General features: G+C 37.6%; 4 protein-coding genes across 11 annotated transcripts in view; 3 read left to right on the plus strand and 1 right to left on the minus strand.

The window, feature by feature from the left end:
• The window catches only part of Rph (Rabphilin), a 10,189-nt gene extending 1,876 nt beyond the window's left edge, over window positions 1–8,313 (plus strand). The window contains exons 2-10 of one of the 2 annotated variants that reach the window (XM_011305746.1): window positions 2,170–2,355; window positions 2,763–2,919; window positions 3,506–4,009; window positions 4,093–4,706; window positions 4,790–4,893; window positions 5,859–6,139; window positions 6,454–6,600; window positions 6,954–7,395; window positions 7,896–8,313. In XM_011305746.1, coding sequence (XP_011304048.1) covers window positions 2,267–2,355; window positions 2,763–2,919; window positions 3,506–4,009; window positions 4,093–4,706; window positions 4,790–4,893; window positions 5,859–6,139; window positions 6,454–6,600; window positions 6,954–7,395; window positions 7,896–8,023 — 2,466 coding nt within the window. In that variant the 5' untranslated portion in view covers window positions 2,170–2,266 and the 3' untranslated portion in view covers window positions 8,024–8,313. Of the gene's footprint in view, window positions 1–2,169; window positions 2,356–2,762; window positions 2,920–3,505; window positions 4,010–4,092; window positions 4,707–4,773; window positions 4,894–5,858; window positions 6,140–6,453; window positions 6,601–6,953; window positions 7,396–7,895 lie in introns of those variants that run through there. The other variant, XM_011305747.1, reaches the window with a different exon arrangement.
• A 20-nt stretch (window positions 8,314–8,333) lies between these two features.
• Window positions 8,334–10,574, minus strand: eIF2Bepsilon (eukaryotic translation initiation factor 2B subunit epsilon). The gene is made up of 2 exons (XM_011305745.1): window positions 9,679–10,574; window positions 8,334–9,604 (listed from the first exon to the last, which is right to left on the minus strand). The coding sequence occupies exons 1-2, from the start codon at window positions 10,390–10,392 to the stop codon at window positions 8,363–8,365; spliced, it is 1,956 nt and encodes a 651-aa protein (XP_011304047.1). The 5' UTR covers window positions 10,393–10,574; the 3' UTR covers window positions 8,334–8,362.
• Window positions 10,575–10,611: 37 nt separating this feature from the next.
• On the plus strand, window positions 10,612–17,200 carry sp3 (spermathreecae). Of its 2 annotated transcripts, XM_011305742.1 has the most exons (8): window positions 10,713–11,001; window positions 11,599–12,239; window positions 12,435–12,589; window positions 12,835–13,007; window positions 13,166–13,686; window positions 13,765–13,835; window positions 13,955–14,179; window positions 14,666–17,200. In XM_011305742.1, the coding sequence occupies exons 1-8, from the start codon at window positions 10,827–10,829 to the stop codon at window positions 16,227–16,229; spliced, it is 3,525 nt and encodes a 1,174-aa protein (XP_011304044.1). In that variant the 5' UTR covers window positions 10,713–10,826; the 3' UTR covers window positions 16,230–17,200. The 2 variants fall into 2 exon arrangements, with proteins under 2 accessions (XP_011304045.1, XP_011304044.1); XM_011305743.1 differs by lacking the exon at window positions 13,955–14,179 and having other exon boundaries at window positions 10,612–11,001.
• Window positions 17,201–17,566: 366 nt separating this feature from the next.
• On the plus strand, window positions 17,567–25,489 carry Nhe3 (Na[+]/H[+] hydrogen exchanger 3). Of its 6 annotated transcripts, none has more exons than XR_892226.1 (12): window positions 17,567–17,896; window positions 18,753–18,976; window positions 19,182–19,259; window positions 19,343–19,419; window positions 19,518–19,727; window positions 19,851–20,101; window positions 20,188–20,656; window positions 20,731–20,782; window positions 21,534–21,590; window positions 21,945–22,157; window positions 22,295–22,555; window positions 24,315–25,489. XR_892226.1 is itself a non-coding variant. In XM_011305749.1 (12 exons), the coding sequence occupies exons 1-12, from the start codon at window positions 17,668–17,670 to the stop codon at window positions 23,780–23,782; spliced, it is 2,040 nt and encodes a 679-aa protein (XP_011304051.1). In that variant the 5' UTR covers window positions 17,567–17,667; the 3' UTR covers window positions 23,783–25,489. The 6 variants fall into 6 exon arrangements, 4 of the variants coding, with proteins under 4 accessions (XP_011304051.1, XP_011304053.1, XP_011304050.1 ...); XR_892225.1 differs by lacking the exon at window positions 24,315–25,489 and adding an exon at window positions 23,687–23,775; XM_011305749.1 differs by having other exon boundaries at window positions 22,295–22,378; window positions 23,687–25,489.
• Window positions 25,490–25,494: the final 5 nt, after the last annotated feature.

The following is a 25,494-nucleotide window of genomic DNA, read 5'->3' on the forward strand; positions in this document are numbered from 1 at the left end:
ATTATACATATGATAGGGATTTTGTTTAAAAGGAAGATAAAAATAATTCTACCTTGAGGAAAACCGGAAGGAAACCTATGGAGGACACGGGAGTCAAGGGGAAATGTTGAATCGTGAAAGGAAAAAAAAAGAAAATGAATAAAATACTGTTTCCATTTTTTAAACAATATTTTATACAATGTTCTGCGGAATGGATTGAAATTATTCAAGTTTTCAATCTTCATATGTTTTTTGAATTATCATTAAAAAATCAATTCGCTAATTCGAAATTAATTCACAATCAATAGGAATAATTCCAGGAAAAGTGGGTCAATTTTTCGATTGCAATATAAATTATTTTCAACCATTTCTTCTGGGACAATTCCTGTAATCCTCGGATTATCGTTAACTCTTTTGATCAATTAAAGCGGCAGAGATATAGGTCATGTTACTTATAAACTTTGTTGCACCCGCATCCGGTTGATTCAACCTTTTAATCCACAATTTGTTGGTTTCTATTTCTACTATCTCCAATTTCGACTCTCATTGTTTGTATTTTTATTAAACTGTAAATTTTTCAGTAAAATTATCACACAATCAGTCTCACACTGGAACTCCGCCAAAATAATCCAACAAAAAGAATATATATCCTGCGATAATCAGATATATCCTAATAATAATTATTGTATATTATTGCAGTTATCATAGACACATAAAAATAAAATACAAAAATTATTAAAGAAATTAAATCAATCCATATTATGACGACCGTTGAAATTTAAAATTTTTATTTTCCACATATTTCTTACGAGTTCCTAGTTATCCAGCCCTTACCTCACAATATATTTGATAAATTTTTTAATGAGGATACGTGTCCATTTAGAACACAAAAAGGGAGATGACGGAAAAAAAATAAAAAAGGGAAAAATATCCAGAAAAGGGAGAACAGGGAGAACAGGGAGAACAAGGAGAACAAGGAGAGAGGAATAGGGGAATAGGGGAATAGGGGTGAAGGTAACAGGAGCGGATGAAAATGGGTGAAAGGGGGGTGGGAGGGGGTGGAAGTTGGGGTTTGAAGGTTGACCTTGAACAGCAACAGTTGAGAGAAACGCGCACGCTTAACACATGCGAGATATATAGGAATTAAGGAGCGATGTTGGTACTGTTAGTGGAAGGGGCTGGGTGGGGGTGAAAGAGGTTGAAAGGGGGTGGATGGGGGCTGGAAGGGGGTGGAAGGCGCTGGAAGGGGGTGGAAGGCGCTGGAAGGGGTTAGAAGGGACTGGAAGGGGGTGAAAGGTGGGGTAAAAGAGGTGAAAATACGAGGCGGCATGTGGCATTATGGGGCCAGGGTCGGACGGTAACGCCAGGCCTTCTTCCCTCCTGGCCCCCTATTTTCATGGGGGAATATCACAGGGACAGACAAGGAGAGCTCAATTGGGTCACCCGGGCAAAATCTATATACAACAGCCCTCTCTAGTCCTTCCCATCATCTCTCTCTCTTTTTTACCGTTTCTCTCTCGTATACACAAATCATTTTCCCTTCCAATCACTTTTTTTTTTTTTTTATCCACTATTTCCACTCTTCTCAACTCACCACAACCCATTTCCATTCTACTTTTTCGGTCATCTCTACTCTCTTTCGCTTCAATGATTTTTTACCCCTAATTTTTCCTTCATTCAAGCTTTCTGCGATACGATTCGTCCTGATACTCACTGGCAAATTACTGCGGAAATCCCCGGTTGCTGATGAAAAAGTTCCGGCTTTTAGTCCTTCTTCCGACGGTTTTTATTGGTTTTTTTTTCCTTGCTCTCTGGGTTTTTTTTTTTTTTTGTGTAGAGGTATTTTGAGGAGAAAATGCCCTCATTTAGCAGTGAAAAATAGATAGAGCGGAATGCGGAGTTCGGGGATGAACTATCTACACTTTGCTCGACATAACTGACGATTGGTTTATCGAGAATTTAATTAAAATCTATTGGATTATTAGATAGTCGTTATCCGTGAGGTTTCATCGTTTTAATTAACTTTGAATTATTGACTCAGGCTTTTAGTGTTTCAATTGAACCATTATCGTTCTTTGTTAATTTGATGGTGAAATTCACGTATTTAGGATTTGTGTTGTTAATGCAAGTGTAAATATTTAATAAGGATTACAATTTATTATTGAATATGCGGCTTATTCACTGTTCCAGTAGTGCAGGTCGAGCATGTCTCCGACGAGATGATTCGATGATTTTGGTGAGTGTTGATCGCCAGTGAAATTGTTGGAGTTAATTTTGCAACTTCATAATGGATGCAAGTTACTATTCTGGGGTCAAGAGGAGTGGAAGTGGGCGATGGGTTTGCCCCAATGATAGGCAGCTGGCATTGAGAGCAAAGTAAGTTTATAATCACAAACTTTAAACGAATAAGTCAAATCGATGAAAATTCAAATAGAGCGATTGCCGGGTTTTTGCCACACACAAATTTTGAAAGGACACGGAAAAATAAATCGACGCAAGTTTTCTTTTCCGGACATTTATTTATTTTGAAAAATGTAATAGACGTACATAATATCCGGTTAATTAAATAAAAAAGACACATAATAATGTAGTGAATATAGTATTAATGTTATCATAATTATATTATTCATGAATTAATGCGAAGTGAACCGGAGCGTGCGTGAAAGTTACTTTTCCGCACGTCGTGCGTAAAGGGTATTTTACCGCACCGCTGAATTTTTGGGATTATGTTTTTTTCGGTGTATGCTGTGATTATGCCGAGATTTTGTATGTTGAATTTTCAGACTGAGAACAGGATGGTCCGTAAAAAGTGCATCCTTAGATTCACGCACCTACGAGTACTCGCGCTGTTCGACAACATCCTGCCCTAGTGGGTTATCCTCAAGCTCTTCAAGTGCAAGTTTACCATTGAGTGATGCAGAGAGGGAGCGGATAATTCAGGTGAGATACAATTAGCCAGTTGGGACTTTCGCGAATCTCGTGATAACCGCCATCCGATGCATTCAATCGATAAACTATCCGGAATGATTAGAGCCATTACAACGAGCACTGGAAAATGCAAAACTGGTGTCTTTTCTCTTCCATTAATTTACGGAATTGTGAATTCACAGAAATATTTAGTTTTCTCCGACGTGGGGAATAAAAAAGTGGAATGAAAATTCCCTATTCACCCCTCAGCTGCTTTTTTAATTCTTAAAAGTGACGAGTCATTGCTCCGAGGGTGACTGAAAAAAATGGATAAAAAAGTATTCATCAATAAAAAATGTATTTAATTAAACAATATTTTCTGGCAGACCGGCATTTTACATTTATATAAACAATTTACATATTTACGATGCGTTATCAAAGAAGATGTAGTATAGTACCTTTAGTAGGTTGACATCAAAGATGATATTGCTGGTGTATAGTTAAAATTTTCGATTAAATAACAAATGGGTATGCATGAGGTGAAACGGGTGAAGCCAAACAGTCATCACCTAGCTTTAATGATCAACGTAATCGTCATAAAGACTCACCTCCATTCCAGGTGATCCAGCGAGCTGAAGCATTAGATTTATCGGAGCAAGAACGGGTGGGTAAATTGGTTGAGCGGTTGGAAAATATGAAACGAAATGTCACAGTCGTAACATCAACGAGAGCAACAAACAGAAACTGCGGTAGCAGATGTATTCGTAATAACCGCTGCATGTGCTGTTGCGCTTTGTGCGGTGAAAAGTTTACAGTCCTCGGGGCTGGTCCAACATTGTGTCGTGATTGTAGAAAATACGTGTGTCAGAAGTGTGGAGTTGAGACATGTAGGGCATCAAGATCGTCAACGACGAACTTGCAGACTCATCAGAGAAGAGGAACATCAGCGTCAATCAATAATTTGCCATCCGCCGAAGTATCAGGTAGTGCTAGCAAGCAGCTTGTACCATCTAAAGTATTTCTCTGCCGAATATGTACAGAAACGAGAGAAATGTGGAAAAAAAGTGGTGCTTGGTTCTTCAAGAGTCTCCCGAAATACGTTCTCCCTGAGAAAAAGGTAAAGGTAAAGTTTAAAATTCTGTTTATCACCCGCTGTTTTACCGAGGATTTTCAAGAGAAAGAAACAATATTTTCAAACCTCTCTAGAAGCCCCGAGGAAGTTCCCGAAGTGCTGGGTGGACTCTAACTGGTGGATCCAAGTCTCTCGAGCCGTCAGAGCACGACTCCTCCTCGGATGAGGAAATTTCACGGAAGCCCACACGAACCCGTTCCTTCTTATCCTATAGTCTCTCCACAGATCCAGATTTATCATCCTCACCGAAACCCGAGCTCGAGGTTGAAGTGCATATCGAACCCCAGCCAAAACGCACTTCATCGGAGGTCCATGAACAACCGGAGACTCTAGGACATCTTCAAGTGCATCATACACCTCAGTGTCAATTGATTGTACCAAACAACTCTTCGTCGTCGACCTCTCCATCATCCCCGATATCCTCTACCTCACCTCTGCCACCCTCGAGATCCTCAAGTCGTCTGAGAGACCAGAGCACAAGTCAAACGTCAATATTTTACGTTCGCAATGCCGTCGGCAGCTCCGAATCCGTCAATCACGAGTCCTCTAGTCAATGCGAATCAACAAAATCATCTCTTCGTGGTAGGAAGAGCTCCAGTCAAGGTAACTCTGTTGACAGGGCCCACAGCCGTGGTTCCCTCGAGTTTTCAGACGGTAGCTCGATAAAACATGGATCCAGACGACCAAGGTACGTTATCTTCATTTTTAACGACACGGCATTTCGAACCGTTTTTTTGTTTTCTAATATACTTTAGTGATTCAACGCTCCAGTATCAACAGCAACGGCAGCAGCGAGACAGATGCAGTCCTGGTGTCCAGATACGATCAAGATCGAAGTCAACAGTGGGGATATCGGCGAACGGAAAGCGTCACAGGTGAGAAAAAGAATCGGCTACGACGGTGGATCAAGAGGCCATGGTTGAGGCATATTTATGAATAGTTTGAGTTTTCGGACTAGTTTAGTAGGGGAATCCCGCTTTCAGAGGATGTGGAAAAAATCGATATCACGTACCTCTCAAAGCAGGATCTCCGGTAACGGTGCATGGCATGGCAGTTTAGAGGGATTAAACATCGAATTATCAAGAAAGGAAGGAAAAGCGATAATTATTCCTTATCGTGTGCAATCGTCTCCATCCCATACGGGACTCACACCTTTCGTGTTCATACTAAAAGGAATAAATTAAGCAAGAAATCATTTCCTTTTTGTCCTGTGGAATTTACGCACTTCGCCAGTGGAATGTGGAACCTTTTCAAATAATTCATGCCTCCCAAATCAACAAAGGGAATGTACACACTCTGTACTATTAGAATATTTATTAAATGAAGTCGGGGGTGGTGTAAAGTTTCGTGCATTCTAATTACGGGAGTTTGAAATGAGAGTAATTACACTGTGTCTATTCTATTTCACCAGATTACAATTTTATCACTCAAGATCACTGTATAATTACTTTCTCATGTAGATATAATATCCTTTAGACCGATTTTATGTGGTTTTATGGGGAAATATATGGAATCTATCCCGGATTTATCTCTCTCAAGCGTTGCGCAGGAAGAGAAATATTTTTTAATACTCTATTCTGAAAATGTGATGTTTCCTCATCTCGCAAACGTATGTGACCTTGACTTTCTGTGGAATAAAGTAGAACCTTCTACTCCTGCTATCCGAGATTATTGTTTTATCTTTCTGTTCCAGTGTAATTATCACAATGTTATTTTTTACGTGCTTTTTGTGTCAATAAATGTTCGGTGTGATTAATTCATTTGATTTGATGATTTGATTTGATTTTTTTTGGGTGTGTCGTAATTGGGGACTGAGAGGATAAAGGGGAATGTTGAATAGGAACGGTGGAGAAAGCGGAAGAGGAGAAGAACTTGGGGACACTCGAGATAGCCTTGAGGTACGAGTCAGCATCCCAGTGTCTTCATTGCAAAGTGGAGAGAGCAAGGGGTCTACGAGCAATGGACATTCACGGTCTGGCGGATCCTTTCTGCAAATTGAACATACTACCGATAGATGCAAGTACCACTACAACAAGGAGATTGAGAACCAAGACGGTGCACAAGACCCGAGATCCAGAGTTCAACGAGCAGCTCAACTTCTACGGGATCATGGAGAACGATGTAAATGTCATTACCTTGATTAAATTTTCTAACTTGAGACTATTGAGAGGGTGACTGCGAGAAAATTGGGAGAACTAATAGCTTGAATCAAGGCAGACCTATTTAAATCTACAAATTCTAATTTTCCGGGAACATTGCTGCATGCATTTCCGCGTCCAACCGAAAACTTTTTAACAGTCTCATTATATTTAAATTTATATATCTCATTATATTTAAACACAATATCATTTATTCGGCGTAAATGATTCCCTCGGTGTGCGAATCAACAGACGGTTGGATTGAATAATAAATTTTCATTTCACCGGTTTTATCAGTTGAAGAGCGGAAAAGCTTTGCACATCCTGATTCTTCAGGACGATCCGGCTGGAAGGGACTTTCTAGGCGAAGCCAGATTTCCGTTGCGAGAACTACAGCCCTCTCAAACGAAATTTTACAACGTATTGCTGGAGGATCATTACCAGGTATTCAACGTTATCTAAAGAGCTCGATGAATGATGAGAAAGTTTTCCAATTTCATAGGGGATGCAGCCAAGTGAAGAGGGAATTTAATAGAATACGTAAGCTCATTACAAGGAGAAAACATTCAATTCACCATTTGGGTTTAAACTTTTTCCATCGTGCATCGAAAGTTTTAAGTGTTTTTTTTCCCTCCCGTTAGTTAATGGAATTTTTAAAAAAGTTTGACGAATTGAATTTGTTAGGTATTGAGTTTTACGGATATTGTTTCAAATATAAATTCACTGGGGGCCTATTCTCGACATGGGAATGTAATCAAATTTATATTTATAGTGAATTGGGAAATTTGTGGTTGCAGGTGGATCAAGAGGAGAGAGTGTGGGGCGAGGACATGACCAACGGTCGTGGGGTGATAAATGTGAGTCTGAGCTACAGCACACGTCGACGAGCTCTTCTGGTGACAATCAATCGCGCCCACGATCTTCTACCAATGGACAGCAACGGTCTTTCTGACCCATTCGTCAAACTGTGCCTGACAAAGGACCCAAGGGGCGACGATGTGAAACGTCCCCCGATAATACAAAACTCGAGGGACAGCCCCGCCAGGAGACACTCGAAAAAGTCACCGATCGTGCCCAAGTGCATCGGAGTTACTCACACCACAAGTGTCAAGTGGAAGACACTCAATCCAGAGTGGAACGAGGAGTTCGCTTTCGAGACACGACTCACGGATTTAACGGCAAATGCTCTCGTTCTCACCGTGTGGGACAAAGACTTCGGAAAGAGTAATGATTACCTAGGTGAGATATTCGTGAGAAAATTTCCTTGACATTTTTGACCTCTTGTCTAAATCAAATTCAAAACCAGACAATGGTATGTCCAGAAAAATTTCAAGAATTGCATTTATGCATGAAAGACCCTTGAGATTGAAACTAAAATATCGTCTAGGCTAATGGATTCGTTTAAATATATAATTACCGCCAATTCGTGCATTGCATTACGTTAAATGCAAGGTCATCAAGAAAATCGCTTGGACAAAAATGATCTCCCACGCAATAGGTTAATAATATTCCATGCATAATAACAACTATTTACCTTTTGCGAGGGTATTAAGAGATAAAAGATAAAAGTGATTGAAAGGACGAATTATTTTAGTCAATTCCATGGGTGTGGATGGTTTCCATGCCTGGAGTAAGACTTTCCATTATCTTTCTCATATAATAGTTCGTGTAAATTGTTACTGCTATTTAGACCAGCGATCATTAAAGAGAAAATTAATCCTCGAAATGGCCCATACCAGGTGGACTTGTTCTAAGTTGCAACAGTAAAGGCACGAGACTCCGCCACTGGATCGATGCAATCAAGTTTCCAGATCATCGCCATCACTGCAGTCACGAACTGGTTGAGGACATCGGCTTTCACGAATAACAAGCGTCATCAAATATTCAATAGTTAAAGTCAACTAAAAGAAAAATCTATTATCAAAGACGTTTACCAATCAAAATGTCTGACAATATATCATTAGAAGGATCTAACGAATCTAATCTTTAAAAAAAAACTCTGAAAAGTATCGCACAATCACGTTTCCAATTTGCCTCATTTGAGTTATTAAATATAATCTAAAAAAAAAGAAAGAATTTTAAGCAAGCTCTATCTGTTGAAATCGTTTCAAATTTGTTGATTATGAATGAATAAGGCGGGGAAGAGGAATGTTGAGGTCGTATTAAAGAATTCAAAATATTACGAAAAATTGAGTTGTATTATTTTTCAACCCTCATCCTCAGAAGAGGAATCCTCTTCAGCTTCTTGGAGCCACTTTATAAAGGGCTGGACTATAGATCTGACCTTGATATTAATCACTTCGTCTCCGTCTTCAGCCTCCTGGTGGTACCAATCAAGGATTTTCTCCTCGCTGAGAATGTCTTTATCATAAAAAAGATGTAGAAGGTGGTGAACAAACGCCAAGAACTCGTTTGTGCTTCCTGCTACATCCTCAATTGCTCTCAGACAGTCTTCCTGGGCATCCTCCGTTTTTATATAATTTTGTAAAATTGCATTGAAGTATCCAATCATCACTCTGAGTGTTTTTTGATAATTGACAGTATTTGAAGTGGTTTTGGTCTCACTGAGATAATACAGTGGTAGCATCAAAATAGCTTTGACAACGTTATAGGTAACTTCGCGTATACTGACATTGTAAGCGTACCTTGACGAATTAATTTCCAAAATTAGATTGTCACAATTCAATTTGTCCTGATATCCTCTCAGAAGGCTATCGATTACTTCAGAGAGGAACATATGGGTGTCATCTGGCAAAGGAGATTCTGCCCTTGAGTCATTTTCACAGCTTGATTCCTCAGAGTCTGAGAGATCCTCACTATTTTTCAACAGACTTTTTTTGAAATAGATCAATTCCTCGTCCTCTTCGTTTCTCTCAGACATTTTTTTTGTCACCACCTTACCGTCATTATGCTGGATTATTACATCGGTGTACGAAGTTTTTGGGGCAAGTTTCACGCCTGCAGATACAATGCATCCATCCAGGTTGACGTTTTCATGGAGATAACTCTCTGAAAAAAGAACACTGTCCTTGATTCGACAGTCGTCATGAACTGTCACCGCCCCGAGGAGATACGAATTTTCGATTTCAACATTTTCACCGATTTGACAGCTGTCTCCTATTACGGAGCGCGAAATTTTTGTATTGCTACCGAGAATACTATTCTTTCCTACGATTGTATCTTTTTGGAGGATACAGCCTCGTGCTAGGCACGCTGATTTGTGCTTGTAGGTACTCCTGGAGGAGTGAACTATTCCTCGAAGGGGAGGAAGGACTTCGGGGGCCAGGGGATAAGCCTGACGCTGAAGAATATCTCGGGATAATGTGTGATAGGCTAACCAGGAGGTGATGGGGAGACCGTACTCGTGGGGTTTTAATGGTTGCCAGTAGATTCGAGAGTCAAGGATTTCTTCGTTCATCAGGACACCTCGGATGAAGTCCTCCATGGTCTGAAAAATTATATTTTTGTTATTAATTCACGATTTTAAGAAAATCATTGAATATTGAAATCTCAATTCATCACCTGAAAATCAAAATTATCAGAAAAAAGTGGGAGAACAGCAGCCGAGCACATGTAAACATGAGTATCGACAAATCCAGAATTAATTTCAATCTGGTCGTGCTCCAAGAACCATTCCAGCTCAAATTTAATTTTCTTCTCCTCCATCTCCGGTTTTTTGTAGAACAAAACTCTTTTCTTCTGTTTATCAGCAACGAATAGACAGATTTCTTTGAACAAAAGGGACTCATTGGTGGACCCTAGATCTCTGAGAACGAGGCTCATGGCACATCCCTTGTCCTTTTCCCTTCTAGCCCTGTGCAAATCCATCAGATTTGTCAGATCAGCATTGACAAACGCATCTCCACGAACAAGAATGAAATCACCCCTGATTATTCCCTTTGTATCAATATCCCTGAGGCCATCCCCAAGAGATCTGCAGCCATCGGAAATTATCAATGACACTGATATGTCTGTGTAATTCTTGTCTGATACGTATTTTCGAAGGTGATCGATGAAATTGCTGCAGTAAAGGAAAACCTCTTGCACCCCGGACTGAATGAGAGTCTCAATAAGATAATCCAGGAGGTGAGCATTTGCAACTGGAGTCAATATACTTGGATAAATATTCTGCATTGGATTTAAACTTGTGACGAAGTCATCAGCGAGGACTAGAGCCTGGAGAACCTCTTGCTTTCCTATTTTTTGTTCATCCAACTTTCCTTTCGACTTTGACATCTTCGATGAATGTAATTATTCACTTTTGGTTATCGTTTGCGTTTAGTTTTGGGGAAATAATTTACTGATTCTTGAGGGGAAATTCAACAAACTGCTCTGAAATGTAGACTACACGTTTCTGAGGTTATGTTACATCATTTTTCATGTTATTCATCTCAGGGTATGTGATAGAGGTTAGGCACATGCAAGGCAAACACTGGGTTGTGGATTGTGGGGGTGGATCGGGTGGAGATCTAGCCTACATTTACAATTACACACGTAAATACGATAAAAATGGCTGCGCAGGTTTCGAAGTGGAGAAATGTCAAACTGAACATGAAATTCCGGGATAAATATTCGGGTTATTGGTGAAATTTGCCAGCATTTCCGAAATGTTTCACGCGGGCTTTGGTTAATTAGATTGAGTCTCTGTGGGTGAAGTGCAAAATTAGTTAATGGTTTTTGGGATTCTCTTGTTCTGGAATTTGGAGTTTGGGTGGAATTTCGCCTGTCAGTTATCGTTGGCATTTAAAATGGAATTATTTAGAAGTGACACCCATTTCATTTTCGTACAGGAGAGACACAACTTGTGGTGTGATAGAATAACTGGAGAATTCTCCGCTAAAGCTGGTACAGTATTTAATAATCAATTATTATTATTAGATTTTTTTTGTTTAAAATGAGGGCAGGTCGTGAAATTGACAGTTTAATTTTACTGTCATTCAGGGTTTTATCATTATTTTAATCCCGAAAAATCGCACATTTTATAAAATCTCTGCAAACAGTGGTCAAAAGTGCTCTAGCTTGAAACGAAGAGGAAGATTTAAAAATAGAAAATAATAAATAGTTCTGATTATTTGGGTCAAACATTAATCATTCGTTACATTGTTCATGAAATATTTAGGCAACTTCATTGCATGACAACAGATTTCCCCACTTTTATAAAAAATTTACCCCGATTTCCTTCCAATAATTACCTAGTATATTTAAAAAATGAAAAGTGTGTCACTCGTCTATTTTCAAATTGCGATGCAAATAAAATTTTCGAGAAATGTTATTTCTAGGAAAAATTTCAATGTAAAAAAAAAATTTCAATGTAAAAAAGAATTTGAAAAAAATATGATATTTGAATTCCTACATTTTCTGGGAATGTCTTTATTATTGTAAAATAACAGCTTTAAAAAATTCATGAATGTAAAATTCATGAGGAAATTAATGAATTCATAGATTGGGAATGGGCAACAGCCAACAATTTGGAATGTCTTGGAATTTGTCATGGAATAATTGGAAAAATCGAACAAACATCCTTCATGGAACCCAGAATAATGTTGATAAAGGATATATCAACAGTAGGAGAATTATATGGAAACCGTATCGTCCACAAGATTAAATCGGTAGCATTCTTACAAATTGGTTCAGAAAACTCTGATTTGGGTCTAAATCGATGCAAAAAACATGGAGGCATGTCGAAGATCTCAATGGGGAGTTCGTTCGACGCTCCTCAGAAAACCGGATTCATGAAGACCTGGGGAACAATTAAAAGCGCTACGAATACTATCAAGAATACGACTCAACAGGCTGCAGCTATTGCTACATCTCAAGTGAAGTCGACTGTGATCAAACGAAGTATTGGTAAAGATAAGGAGAAGTTTGAGAGAAGAATACTGGAGGAACTGAACAAAGTTTTTGGCGAGACGGATTCATTCTTCTTCTGTCAAAATGGAGATATTACCAATTGTCTACAGAGGCAAAGGGAGAACGAGGAGAAATCTAAAGGAATGGGGGAAAAAGAAAAACCCCTGTGGAAGACCGTTGACGATCGATTTTTTTGGAACAAATACATGCTTCAAGATCTCATCAATTTAAACGTAAGTGGAATAATAGTATATAATATAATGAAGTAACAACTTTTTGTAATAAATTTTTCAATGATTAGAGAGATAGTTTTTTGATGTAAATGAGTGTTGAACTCATTAAAGAGGCGCATTTCAAATGATTGATTTAATAATTCGTTGAATTTTTTATACTTTAGCGATTTTATTTTTATGATTTTTTTTCGATAGAGTGACGCTGCGAATTATTGGATTCTACCTATTATCCAAGGATATATTCAGATTGAAAAATGTAAAGTTGAAGTGGGATATGATAATCAACCGCAGTATGAAACATTCAACCTTGCCATCATTTCCAGAAGGAGTAGATTTCGAGCTGGCACCAGGTGAATTATTGTCAATAATTATCATTATTTTCAGCTTGATTCATCTAACGTGAGGCATTCCATATTTTCATTATTTCATAATTTAAACCCGTGAAAAATCGCTGGCTTGGTGCAATAACTTATAATATTTATTCATTACTATTTATTATTTTATTGTGTCACCGCCCTTGTGCACAGAATTCATAAATTCATTATTGATTTTAAACAATGACGACACCAACTAACCAGACGCGAATAATTAATAGATATAAGAGGCGAGGAGTGGATGAAGCGGGAAAGTGTGCCAATTATGTGGAGACAGAACAATTGGTGTGGTATCATGACCATCAAGTGTCATTCGTTCAGGTCCGTGGAAGTGTTCCAGTCTACTGGTCTCAACCAGGATATAAATATAGACCTCCACCGCGCATTGATAGAGGTAACGCCAACAATAAATCTATTCATCACACTGCACTACATCATTTATTCAAAAAGGATTAATTGTAGTATTTATCAGTCCCACTGGTATAAATCGAAATACCATTTTAAACCTTAATCAAATTCAACTGAAATAAAATATTTTTAAAATTATTCCAGATGAAATTGAGACGCAGGTCGCATTCGAAAAACACTTTGAAGAGGAATTATCGTATTATGGTCCCATATGCATTGTGAATTTGATAGAACAAAGTGGAAAGGAGAAAATAATCTGGGATGCGTACAATAATCACGTAATCAATTATAATCATCAGGACATCACTTACACAACATTTGATTTCCATGAATACTGTCGGGGAATGCATTTTGAAAATGTTTCGATCCTGGTGAATGCTCTGAGTGGAGTTCTTACGGAAATGGGTTATTGCTGGCATGACGCTCAAGGTCCAATTTGCTCCCAGAAAGGAGTATTCAGGATAAACTGCATTGACTGCTTGGACAGAACAAATGTCGTACAGACTGCAGTTGGAAAAACTGTCATGGAAATGCAGTTTTCGAAATTGGGATTGATCCCCCCTGATGGCACGTTACCAACGAATCTTAGACAGACTTTTCAATTATTATGGGCTAATAATGGTGATATTATTAGCAAACAATATGCAGGAACCAATGCATTGAAGGTAAATAGGCCTCTGCACAATTAGATATATTTTATTTCGCCAATTATCGTTTCAATTAATTTATAAATGGATTTATAGGGAGATTATACGAGAACCGGTGAGAGAAAATTTACAGGACTCATGAAAGATGGTGTAAACTCGGCAAACAGGTAAAAATTCAAACTTGAAACGTTTGCATTCGCCATTTAAAAATTTTTCACTACCCTCCACTCATACACGGTCTTTCACCAGACCTCAAAATTCCTGATAGAAACACCTTTTACCGTAGATATTACCAGCAACACTTTTTGGATGAGGCACGTCAAGCGGCGATTGACCTCACGGTCGGTAATCAAGTCGACGTTGAGAGTTTGAGGGACGATTGGTCGCATTGTTTACAAATACTTGACAGTTGTTGTCTCGAATTAATACCCGTAAAACCACCGAACATACAACTATTCATTGCAGAACATCCTGATATCCTATTTGCAAGTGTCCTTTACGATCTAGGCAGGTTCGTCCCCATAAAATCCCATTTTCCTTCATTTTTCCAGTCCATGTATTTTCATCATTGATTGTAAATTATTTGCTTTTGAATTTGTAGTTGAATGAAAGAGCCATTTTAGCTACTGAAATATATAAAACCGCATTCTGGTCATGATTTTAACATTTTTTTCAATTCTCTCCAATTTTTCCAATCAGTCATTAATAAATTATACTAACGCGTATTTATTAAGATTTTACATTCTACCGTGTTCCGAGGTATTAAACATAAATGAATAGAGCTGAACACTCACTCACTCGCTCACTCATTCACCTTTACTCGTACTCTCTACAATAATAATGCACGAAATTGAAATATTACACTGAATTTCACAATTCAATGTTTTTTTATCCCCAAATGTGCTCCTGTTTTGATAGAACTGTAGATTTTGTTTGGATTTTCATATTCTCAAGGAATCGCGAAGAATGAAATGTCCAACTAAAATTTCTGTTCCAGGTATTATTTAAATAGATTCAAAGACGTCTACAGACAAGCCAGTATTGACTTAATGTTAGGTCACTCGGTAAATGAGGAAATATTTCACGAGCGTAATGAGGAAGAGGACAATGCTGCAACAGCATTCCACGTTAAACTATTGGTCGAAGACTGCAAGAAGCTTCTAATCCCCGATCCCGAAGTGATTTTAGGAAGTTGGGGTCTCATTGATGCGGATCCATTGACAGGTGATCCTAGTGAAACTGAAATGGATTCAATTCTGATTCTCACGAGGGACAGTTATTACGTTGCCGATTACGACGATCAGATCGACAAAGTGACAAACTACCAGAAAGTTTTACTTTCCGAAATCGTAATGATCGAATTCGGCCAGCCAGACAGTGGAGTATCTCTCTTCAAAAACAAACAGCACCATTGCATCAGGATAAACTACAAAATGGGCAGTGAATACGGATATTTTCACATGTTCAGAAGCACCAACCTTCGGTTCTTCAATAATATGACAGTTGTCATAAAAACTGATGAAGAAATGATTGAGTCAATGAAAGCTATTTGCGAGACATTTTCAGTTGCTGTTGAGATTGCTGCACTCCCGAAGATTCCCGTCGCCATGAATGTTCCTCTGGACAAACGAACGAGTAAACCAGTCAAAGCGAAAGGATCAACAATTCTCCTTGACATCTCCTCTTTTCCTCAAATAACCAGGAATGTCTCTGAAACCCAGCTCCTAGCACTCAAAAGCGCTGGGACGAAAGCCCTGAGTAATATGTCAGAGCAATTCAGCAAATTGAATAAATTAGGTTCCACCTTCAGTGGAGGAAAGAAATCGGATAAATCCTCGACAAAAGTCCCAGATGCGAGTAAAAAAACCACCTTCACTGTTGGAAATTATGACCTAGCAGGAAAAAGAAGTGGTGACCCTGAGGAAATCCACAGCAGTGGTGGAAGCAGTGGAAGTAGTCCAGTCCCTCAAGAATTCACTGGAGTTGAAGATAAAAATTCCCAATTTTATTACAGTCAAGCTGATTTAGCGATTGATGGGTTGAATTTGGTGTCACCATCAGAGGGTGATAAACCAGCCCCTGAGATCACAATTCAAGCAGCTGGAGAAACCGAGAAGGAAGAGAGAGAGAGAGCCCTGCCACCTTCCACCTTAAATTTGACGAAGAACATCAGTCATTCCTCTAGTGAAGTCGATGGGAATGTCCATCCCAATAAAAACATGCAGCTCGATCCCTCCGGTGGAGATAAAAAACGCAGCAGCTCAGAGCAGGATCTAACAGTCAATAATATAACATCATCACAGAGTGAATCTGCCATAAAATCACTCAAAACGAATGTTGCAAATGCGGCGTCGCCTGTAGCAAATACTGCGAAGGAAATTCTCTCTCCATTCTCGAAATTTGCTAAAGGTGTACAGACTTTTGGGGCTAATTTAGACCCTCGGAAACTTAAGCATGGACAGGTCTCTGTAGCCAGAACTCTCTCTGATCAGCATTTAAATGAAAGGCAGAAGCTCATCGAACGATGGCAGAATTGCCGATCCACACTCATCGCTCTCTAGATCATTCGTTAAATTTTATTGAATTCAGTTGAATGTGGACTAACGCTTTTCACATGGCGAGTAGAAACGACGTAAGGTAATGCAACTCAAGAGAAAGTTCTTAGGATCTAGGAGTACTTGCTCCTATGATTTTTTAGAGGAATCGCCTTAGTCAATTATGTACATATTAATTATTTAGAATAAATTGATTGTGTAGTTAGAAATCGATATGAGTTAGGCATTCATCTGTATCCAGAATGAATTTCTCGAAATTTTTCGAAGGAAAAGAATAACGAGAGGATTCTTCCTATGTAAATGATTATTATTGAAATGCGTCGAGGTAGAATTGCTTGGACTTTTGGTCCATCATTGATTGGAAGTTTTCAGCCTGTGATACATTGTCGAACGATAATTCGATTCAATTCCGATAATTCTCTGAATTAAATGGGTCTACAAAGAGAACAATTTTAATTCTAGTTTTCACGTAATGGAAACATTAGGCGGCAGTATTTCTTACTTTTATGTTTCTAGTTATTGGTATTTGCAGCAATACGAATAGCATTGTTCAGTAATAGTATTTCATATAACGCTTAAGATGTTACAGTTTTAGAGTGACAGAATCACATGGATACGTCACGTTTATGAAATAAGTGGATATTATCACGTAATGAACACATTTCTCCGAAGATATTAGCGATTTTTTTCCAAATGAAATTTTCTGTTAAAATTCTCTATTTCTGTTGAAAATCTCTCAAAGTTTTATTCTCATTTTAAAAATCCAATGATATTGGTTTGTTAAACTATCACGACTATTAACAACAAAAATAATAAACTTTTAAGACTTCTCTGAAATCATTTGAAGAATTATCTTGGGTGTTGTTGTAGAGGAATCGCACAAGTAAATTATTTTGTAGAAATGTAAACACAAGCTGTGAGGTGTAATGGATATACAGAGATTATGGAATAAAGAAGAAAAATATTATGTAACACTACCTTGAGCATTTTATATCTCCATATATTTTTTTGAGCGCCCGTGTAGCATTCTAACCGCACGCTTCATTCCTCTTCGTTTCAAAAAATCACTTCATTCAAATAAATACCACATTTGGCGCCTTCAGGGTGTGAAATATGATGGCTTCCTGTGATGAGAAGCCACGAAGATTGTAATCGTCGTAACAAACATTATGACAGTAACTACGGATTGACAATATTACAATTAAATATTTGCGCGGTTCTTATTTCTCATTCAATTCTTTTCGCATATTTAATTTTTTTTATTCCGTTAAGTTTCCTGCATTTGATGGGGGAAGAGTGGCGCTCCTGGGAGTCACCCAATTGAAAATTGGTTTGTAATTGGATAAGTTGAAAGGATTGAAGTGAGTCGGTGGTGAGTTGCTCAGTAAAACAGTCAACAGTGAGAGACAGTAGTGCGTCAGTGGCCGGTTGAAGATCATTGAAGATGGTTGATCGTGGATTTATTCTACTGTGTACATCGTTATTAATAAATAGTTGTGATGGAGCTGCCTCGGACATCGAGTTGGACGCCAAGGCCCAGATGTTGCACCGTATTGACAGTCTCAATCTTCTCCTCTATACTCTTCTCCTGATCCTCACGGTCCTCACGATCTGGACTTTCAAGCATCGTCGTCTGCGGTTCCTCCACGAGACAGGACTCGCTGTCATCTATGGTAATCCTATCCTAAAAATCCACAACCTCTATTTTCATTTGTACCACTCGTTTGACAGTTTGTTCTTTGGTCAGACAACTTTTTTTTTATCTCTATTATTGCGTCATGGTTGACAGCTCTAGCAATCAATGATGACTAACAATAACATTCGTCTGTGAGAGGGACACCAAATATCTGCACGTGAAGCGATTTTTTTATTTCTTTTTCTTTTATTGTTTATTTTTATCGCGCCGGGATATATTGTCAGTGTCTGGAGATGGTTTCATCACTTTGTGATGCTTACAATTCAATCGGATTGAGCTCTATTGATTTTTTTTAATGGGGGATTCGACCATGGGGATCTTAAGAAAACCTGAGGGTAATTGAAAGCTGTCGTAGTTCAATGGAATTTTTATTCTAAGAAATGATTCTTGATAGTCACGGGTTGTCGCCTGATTTTTCCTGGTACAACTCGAGATTTTTTTTCTATTGAAAATGTTCGGTTGACAACTGCGGGAAAATCATTGTCGATAATGATTTGAAGATGTTTTATTCCCAAAAATAGCACGGCGTTGCTGAAAAAGTGATTATCTACGGGGATAGCTTATCTTGTTTTATGTAAGTTTAATTAATTATTTTTATATCACGAATTCTTCAATCCGAGTACAATTGAACGTCTGAAAAAAATGAAAAACTATTGAAATCGTAACGATGGCTGGATCAATTACCCCACAATCCAGGAGGCTCATTACCCGATATGATAAGTTGCACTCAATCCATCTCATCAAATATACAACAAAGAGTCTGCCCCATTTATCCCCTCCCTCCTTTAAATTTTTTATGGGATCGGAAATAAAACTCCTTGAATAATCCACAGGACTGATTATCGGTGCAATAATTCGATATGTCTTCAAAACGTGTCCTATCACTCATATGCGCGTCGAGCCCGAACCTGAGAACAAATATAAGCAGACGGTACCACCTGATTCGCTGTGGTTGCGTTTTCCGGAGGACAAAGGCGGTGGTACGATAAAAAATAAAACATTTGCGTACTCCTTCCGGGGTGAAATATTCAAACAAAACAGTGAAATCGATCTGAAGGTGAGAAAACCAGAGAGAAAATTTATTGAGAAAAATTCCAGTCCACGAACGTGAATTTTTTTTTTAGCCGTCTGGTTGCTCGGAATTTTTTTCGAGAATTTTTCTCCATTCAAAGGAATAATGCGTATTTTCGATTTGTCGTTATCGCAAGTCACGAGTTTAATGATAGATTGTAGCTTTAATATAAACTGTTTACGGTTTTCAGGCCACTTTCGATCCAGAAATTTTTTTCAACATCATTCTACCACCAATTATATTCCATGCAGGGTATAGCTTGAAGAGGGTAAATATTTATGAGACATTTAGCATTGTTTTTTTTAATGGGAGACGATTGAGAGACTTGTAATCTAATCGTATGTTTTTCAGAAATATTTCTTCCGTAATTTAGGAGCCATTTTAATGTACGCCCTTTTGGGCACGACAATATCATCGTTTGTTATCGGGTGAGATATGGATTTTTTTTATCAATTAATTTGCAATTATTCCGCAGTTTTAATTAGGAAACAAGAAATAAATTTATATTTGGATTTTTATTTTACAGAGCTCTGATGTACACCTTTATTCAACTCATCCCGCATCTCTCCCAATCCTACGGATTCCTGGACACCCTCTACTTCGGTGCCCTTATTTCCCCCACTGACCCATTGACCATCATCTCAATCTTCAATGATCTCCACGTGGACGTCAACCTCTACGCTCTGGTATTTGGGGAGAGTGTGTTAAATGATGCAGTGGCTATCGTTCTCAGCGGGTAAACAATTGAAAAATAAAATATAGAATTCCCTGAAATCCTTGAAATTCCTTGAAATTCTTGAAATTTTTGAAAGAATTTACTAAGGATCGTAAAAAAATGTTATGGATATATTTTTTTCAGCTCAATCCAGAACTATGGGACGAGGTATCAGACAGGCTCTGGGGGCTTTGAGACAGTGGCTTTCTTCCAAGCACTGGGGGATTTTCTAGGAATATTCAGCCTGTCACTGTTCATTGGCGCATCCATGGGGTGTCTAACAGCCCTTCTAACTAAATTCACGAGAGTCAGGGACTTTCCACTCTTAGAATCAGCTTTATTTGTTCTCATGTCTTACAGTACATTTTTAATAGCTGAGGTATCAGATCTGACCGGTAAACCACTCCGACAATCGAAAATTGTCATTAACTTTCAATAATTTATATTTATTCAATTGCATAACTCAATTTAATTTAACCAGGCGTTGTGGCTGTTTTATTCTGTGGAATATGTCAGGCCCATTACACCTACAATAATCTCAGCCCTGACTCGCGACAGCGTACGAAGCAGCTGTTCGAATTGCTCAATTTCCTCGCTGAAAACTTCATCTTCAGTTACATCGGGGTGTCGATGTTCACCTTCCCAAGGCACCGAATCGATCTTGCCTTTATATTCTCGGGATTTGTGTGTGCACTGATAGGACGAGCTGCCAACGTTTATCCCCTGTCGTTTCTTCTCAATCTGGCTAGGAAGCCGAAGATCCCGATGAATCACCAGCACATGCTGTTCTTCGCGGGATTGAGGGGGGCCATGAGCTTTGCACTGGCTATCAGAAACACTGTGTCAGACGCCAGGAAAGCTATGCTGACGACGACTAGTCTCATTGTTATTCTCACAGTTATATTCCAGGGAGGGGCCACCACACAATTTTTGAGTTGGTTTAAAATACCGTGAGTATTTTATAAATATTTTCATTTCTCATCTTTGGTCTCATCTTCTAATCTCCGACTAACTGAATTTATAGAGTTGGTGTGGATGAAGAGGTGGAAGGTCTCTCCCACGGAAGTGTTCGAAACGTAAGTCCCCAGAGATTCAAATTGCATTATTCCATTTTTTTCCCCACGCCCTTTTTACTGAGTTATTATTAATATATTTTAGCAAATGCTAATCCATCCTCAAAGTTTAAATTATTAAACACATCGCTATAATTATTATTTTTTTTTGATCCCCCCAGCTTTTGAAATTAATTTGCCACTGTCAGTTATTTAATAATCACTGTGCCCTCTTGTACCACGGCTTGCCCGACACAGGTATACAGTTCAGTGGACACTAGTGGGGTTCGTAATGACTAATTAATTGTAACAGCACCTGTACCATTTTTTTTCATTAACACAATCACATTTTTATTTCGATTTTTAGATGATAGAATGTTAACAGGGCTGGGATGGTTGATTATGGGACAATTACTTGGATTTTTGGGCAGTGCATATTGGCATGAACTATGAATGATATAATTTAATTTTCATTAATATTTTTGAAAAAATAATTACCCCAAGAAGATTCTAGAAAATCATTTCCGAGAAGCTGTAGCGATTAAATATCGATTGATCTCAAAAATGAAATTTTTTCCTTCATTTTTTCACTTCAGTACTGATTTATTTAATTTAATTTTTTTCTTCAAATGGAATGTTTTTCAGTTATAATAATTACTAGAGTTTCTTGAATATTAATAGTATCTTCTATTAATGGTAGAGTGGGGATTAATCAATTAATCGAGCCAAGAGAATGACAAGGAATTAATAAAATAAACTGAAATTGTTTGAATAGTCCGGTGGCGAAGGTGGCTTCGGAACTCTGGAGATGCGTCGGGAGCGAACCCCCCCGGTAGGTTAACACTCGAACAATTTTATGAAATCTCATTATTTTTTTAGTCATTGCAAATAGAGTAATGGATCGAGATTGTGGTACAGCTGGGGCAGCTCGTCTTGCTTGGTTCTCCATATGATTTAGTCCATTCCTGTTCCTCATTTAGAATTATTTGGGTTTATTAATTCATCTGAATTAATTATTCATTGTTGAGTATAATATTGAGTAGATATTATAGAGTCTGCATGCTGCACTAATTAATCAGAGTATAATGAAATTCAATACTATTGATTTTTCGGAGAGAAATTCGAAAATTAAAGACTGTAATTGAAAAATTACTAATTCACGAATTTGGGAATTACAATTGGACAGTACAATTCGATGCAAGACGGTTCCCTGCAGGCTGGGGGCAGTGCCGCTGGTAAAGCCAACGAGAAAGCTTTACTTGCACGGATATGGGGTGATTTCGATACTCGATATATGAAGCCACTGCTCACCCACTCCCGACCAACATTACTGGAGACTTTGCCAGTCTGTTGTACACCCCTTGCCAGGCTTTTAACGACAGCTCAGCAATTGTCGCAGGTTAGATTTTTTAAAGTTAATTATTTTTTGGCAAATTGAAATAATCTGGAATGCCTTCTATATGTGTGAGAATAGGGAATGATAACATTTTTTAAATAATTATTAATGAATAAAGATATTAAATTTTTGGAAAAAAGGAGGATCCAACAAGAAAAGCAGACTCAGACTCCGATCTGTGCCTGGAAGCACAGGACGTAGAATGGAATACCAGTATCGAGCCGGTGAGTTTTCATCAGCCAAATTTAAATTACACTGTCAATCCGTGCTATCAGCCTAACAACGCTGCAGAATTTAACAATCCTGGTGAACCCTACGTCATCCTTAACTTGAACCGGAGATAGAGGCTACGAAAAAACCAAAACGTGAAGATAATATTCATCAGCGAATGCAATAAGAAAGTACTCTCAATGTTTTTTATATAATTTATTCCACAATGTCCACGTCTTTTCGTTCCTCATTGGTCCGACTAATCGCAAGATATTTCAACAGATTAATTAATTTTAGTCAGGGAAAAGCCCTAACTAATTTCACCGAATTCGTCAGACTCTTGCCTATCGCATGATCACTAACACTTTCATTTCTTCCAATGAAACTGCAATTTCTCAATAACACGAAAGTATCGAGTGACAATGATATATACACGACTCGATGAGTGTCCAACTGTATAATATTCAATATAAATTATCATTATTTTTCGTAAATAATTGTATACGGAACATTCTTTAGCGTTAAAAAATTTCATTTTTAATTTATTATCGCTGAAATGTGAAGGAGAACGTGGGGCTTTATTCTACGATTTCTGATGAGTACAGATGGAAGTGTGTGTATCACGGTTTCATCGTCTATGATACAATGATGATTGGATAATTATTTTAAAGAATATAAAAATTTTACTAACAAATTGCGTCATCCTTTCCACTCGCTTTCCAACCGAAAATTATGTTTAATGTCTCTGATGATGTCCTTATTTATTTCGCAGAGACATTTCTTCAGAAAACGAATAGGCAATCCCGAATTAAAAATTGTTATGACTTTGCTTGTGTTATCGCTTTGAAATTGCGTCCATATCGAGTTTTAATTTAGCGTTTCGTAGGTTTTGCGGAGGAATCTCGTGAGAATTTTTTTTTAATAAAAATGCATGATTATTATTAATATTCAGTAGTAAAGCGCTAAAGTAAGAAAATTAGAATTCAATTTCTTTATTGATTATTTGGAAAGCTATCGGATAAAAAAAATTGATAATGGGAATAAATTCAAGGAATTTTTTGTACATTCAGGCAAAAATGGTTGCTTTTATTGAATTAGTAGGAGCTGATTAAATTTTCCACGAGTCTAATATATTTTCTCTTGAAATCCATAATTTTCCAGATCAATTGATGTTTAACCAATTGGAAAATTCGACTCAGCTGGCTTTTTCACTTTGCTACTGAATTTCATTTCCCTGGGGATAAATTGTCTTTATTTGTGTGTAATTGTCTTTATTTGTGGACAACGTTATCCAGTATTTTCTCTGAATTATTATTTTCTAGAGGAGACTATTAAGTCGTGATGACGATCGCGATGATTACGAGGCGAACCGCAGTCTCATCAGCATGGATGGATTTATTCCTCTGAGAACATTATGAGAGGATTTAAGAACTTACGAGAATTCTCATTCTCCATTATTAATCTATTGTGAGATAAGTCGAATTTTAAAAATCGAATTCAAAAAATTGATCATTTCGAATTTCAGAAATCCACTGATATTTTTTCCCCATTAAAAAATGTTCTCGATCTCGAACTGAAGACATCGCACATTGAACATAATTTTCTTAGTGATTAATTTATTTATACTGTGATTTAGTACTGATAAAACTGTTAGTTTAAGACTGAATGAATTAATTTTTCACCCTTGATCATTGAAAAAAAGGCAACAAAATTTTTTTTAATCCCGAATAGGTCGAATATTTTTTTCGGCAGTTTTTCGGAAATGAATAATTGTTCTTCTCACTGGTTCAGAATGCTCTGAACTTTTAATTTTCATTCACAACTTCCTTCGGTGCTGGTCTAATATCTCAAGCTGCATGAAGAATCTTCCAGCTACTCAATTGCATTCGGCTATGAATTTTTTTCGTTACGTTTGTTAATTTTCTTTGGAATTTAATATTTTTTTCACAGTCACCTGCTGAGCAATTGCGTCGCATTCACACGATCACTTGAGGCCAGGGTCTAGTGCCCTCACATTTCTGTAACTGTCTAGTGGATATGAAACAACGAGAATGAAAAGCCCCGTTTTCTCTAGATCACAATTTTAGGTCACTATTTTTTAATTCAGAGAACAATAATTACATTCGAGGCCTTAAAATCATCGATGTCACCAGAATCATTGACTGTTTATTACTTTCATTAATTTGATTTCACTGCAATTATTTCTGTAGCAAATTATTTCTTTTATCGCGTAATATGAAAATTCTTTCTGAACCTTCAGATTATTTTCGTTGAGAAAAAGGAAAATGGTGCATTTACTCGAATCAGACAGAGTTTATCCTTTGGAATCAGTATTATTTATCCGGAAAGATGTACAAAAATCTTGCCCCGAGACTAAATGCAGTAGCGAAGAGATAAAGAGCAACAAATTCACTTGTTTTTTACTCGAACTTTCAAGGAATATCTCTGATTTTGAGAGTGATACAGAAAAAGTGCCACAGATATTTTACTATCTCTCCTCGATTCAGTCGTGTTCCTCGAAAATTTTCTAATTGCTAAATTATCCACGCACTCATCGCAATTACCGAGAATCAAACACGTGGAATCACGGAAACGTGCCAATTGTTACCAGAAAATAGCAGCTAGCCCATTAAAGGTGATCCCATCGATAACTCGCCAAAAAAATTAAGAAACCGGAATTTTGGCTATATATGGATGTGAAACATCTTTAATCCCACAAGTTGAAAAACACGACCAGAAACAAGAGATGTAGTTTCTTGCGTTAATGCTTAACTTAGATTTTGGCTGTGATTGCCCAATCAATACGAAACAAAAACTAATTGATTTATTTCTTTCATCGCTTCCTGAATTTAAGGGAGAATTTCTGCAATTTAATTGGGGTTTTGCGTGAAAAATTTCTACAGTGAAATTTGAAAACATGATGGAAAATAATCGACACCTTTCGAATATTTCCTCCAAATTTTCGTAAATCACGCAATAAATGTCTTGATTGATTTCATTATATATAAATAAATGGAAGTAGACTAATATATAAAGTTCAAATCGTTTTTACCATAGACGTGATTGAAGTGAGACCTCATGTATTACTGAAACCAGTGTTTAATAAAGTTAATTTATAAAAATCATATTA

The sequence above is a fragment of the Fopius arisanus genome, unplaced genomic scaffold (assembly GCF_000806365.1).
Source record: "Fopius arisanus strain USDA-PBARC FA_bdor unplaced genomic scaffold, ASM80636v1 scaffold00044, whole genome shotgun sequence".
NCBI lineage: Eukaryota > Metazoa > Arthropoda > Insecta > Hymenoptera > Braconidae > Fopius > Fopius arisanus.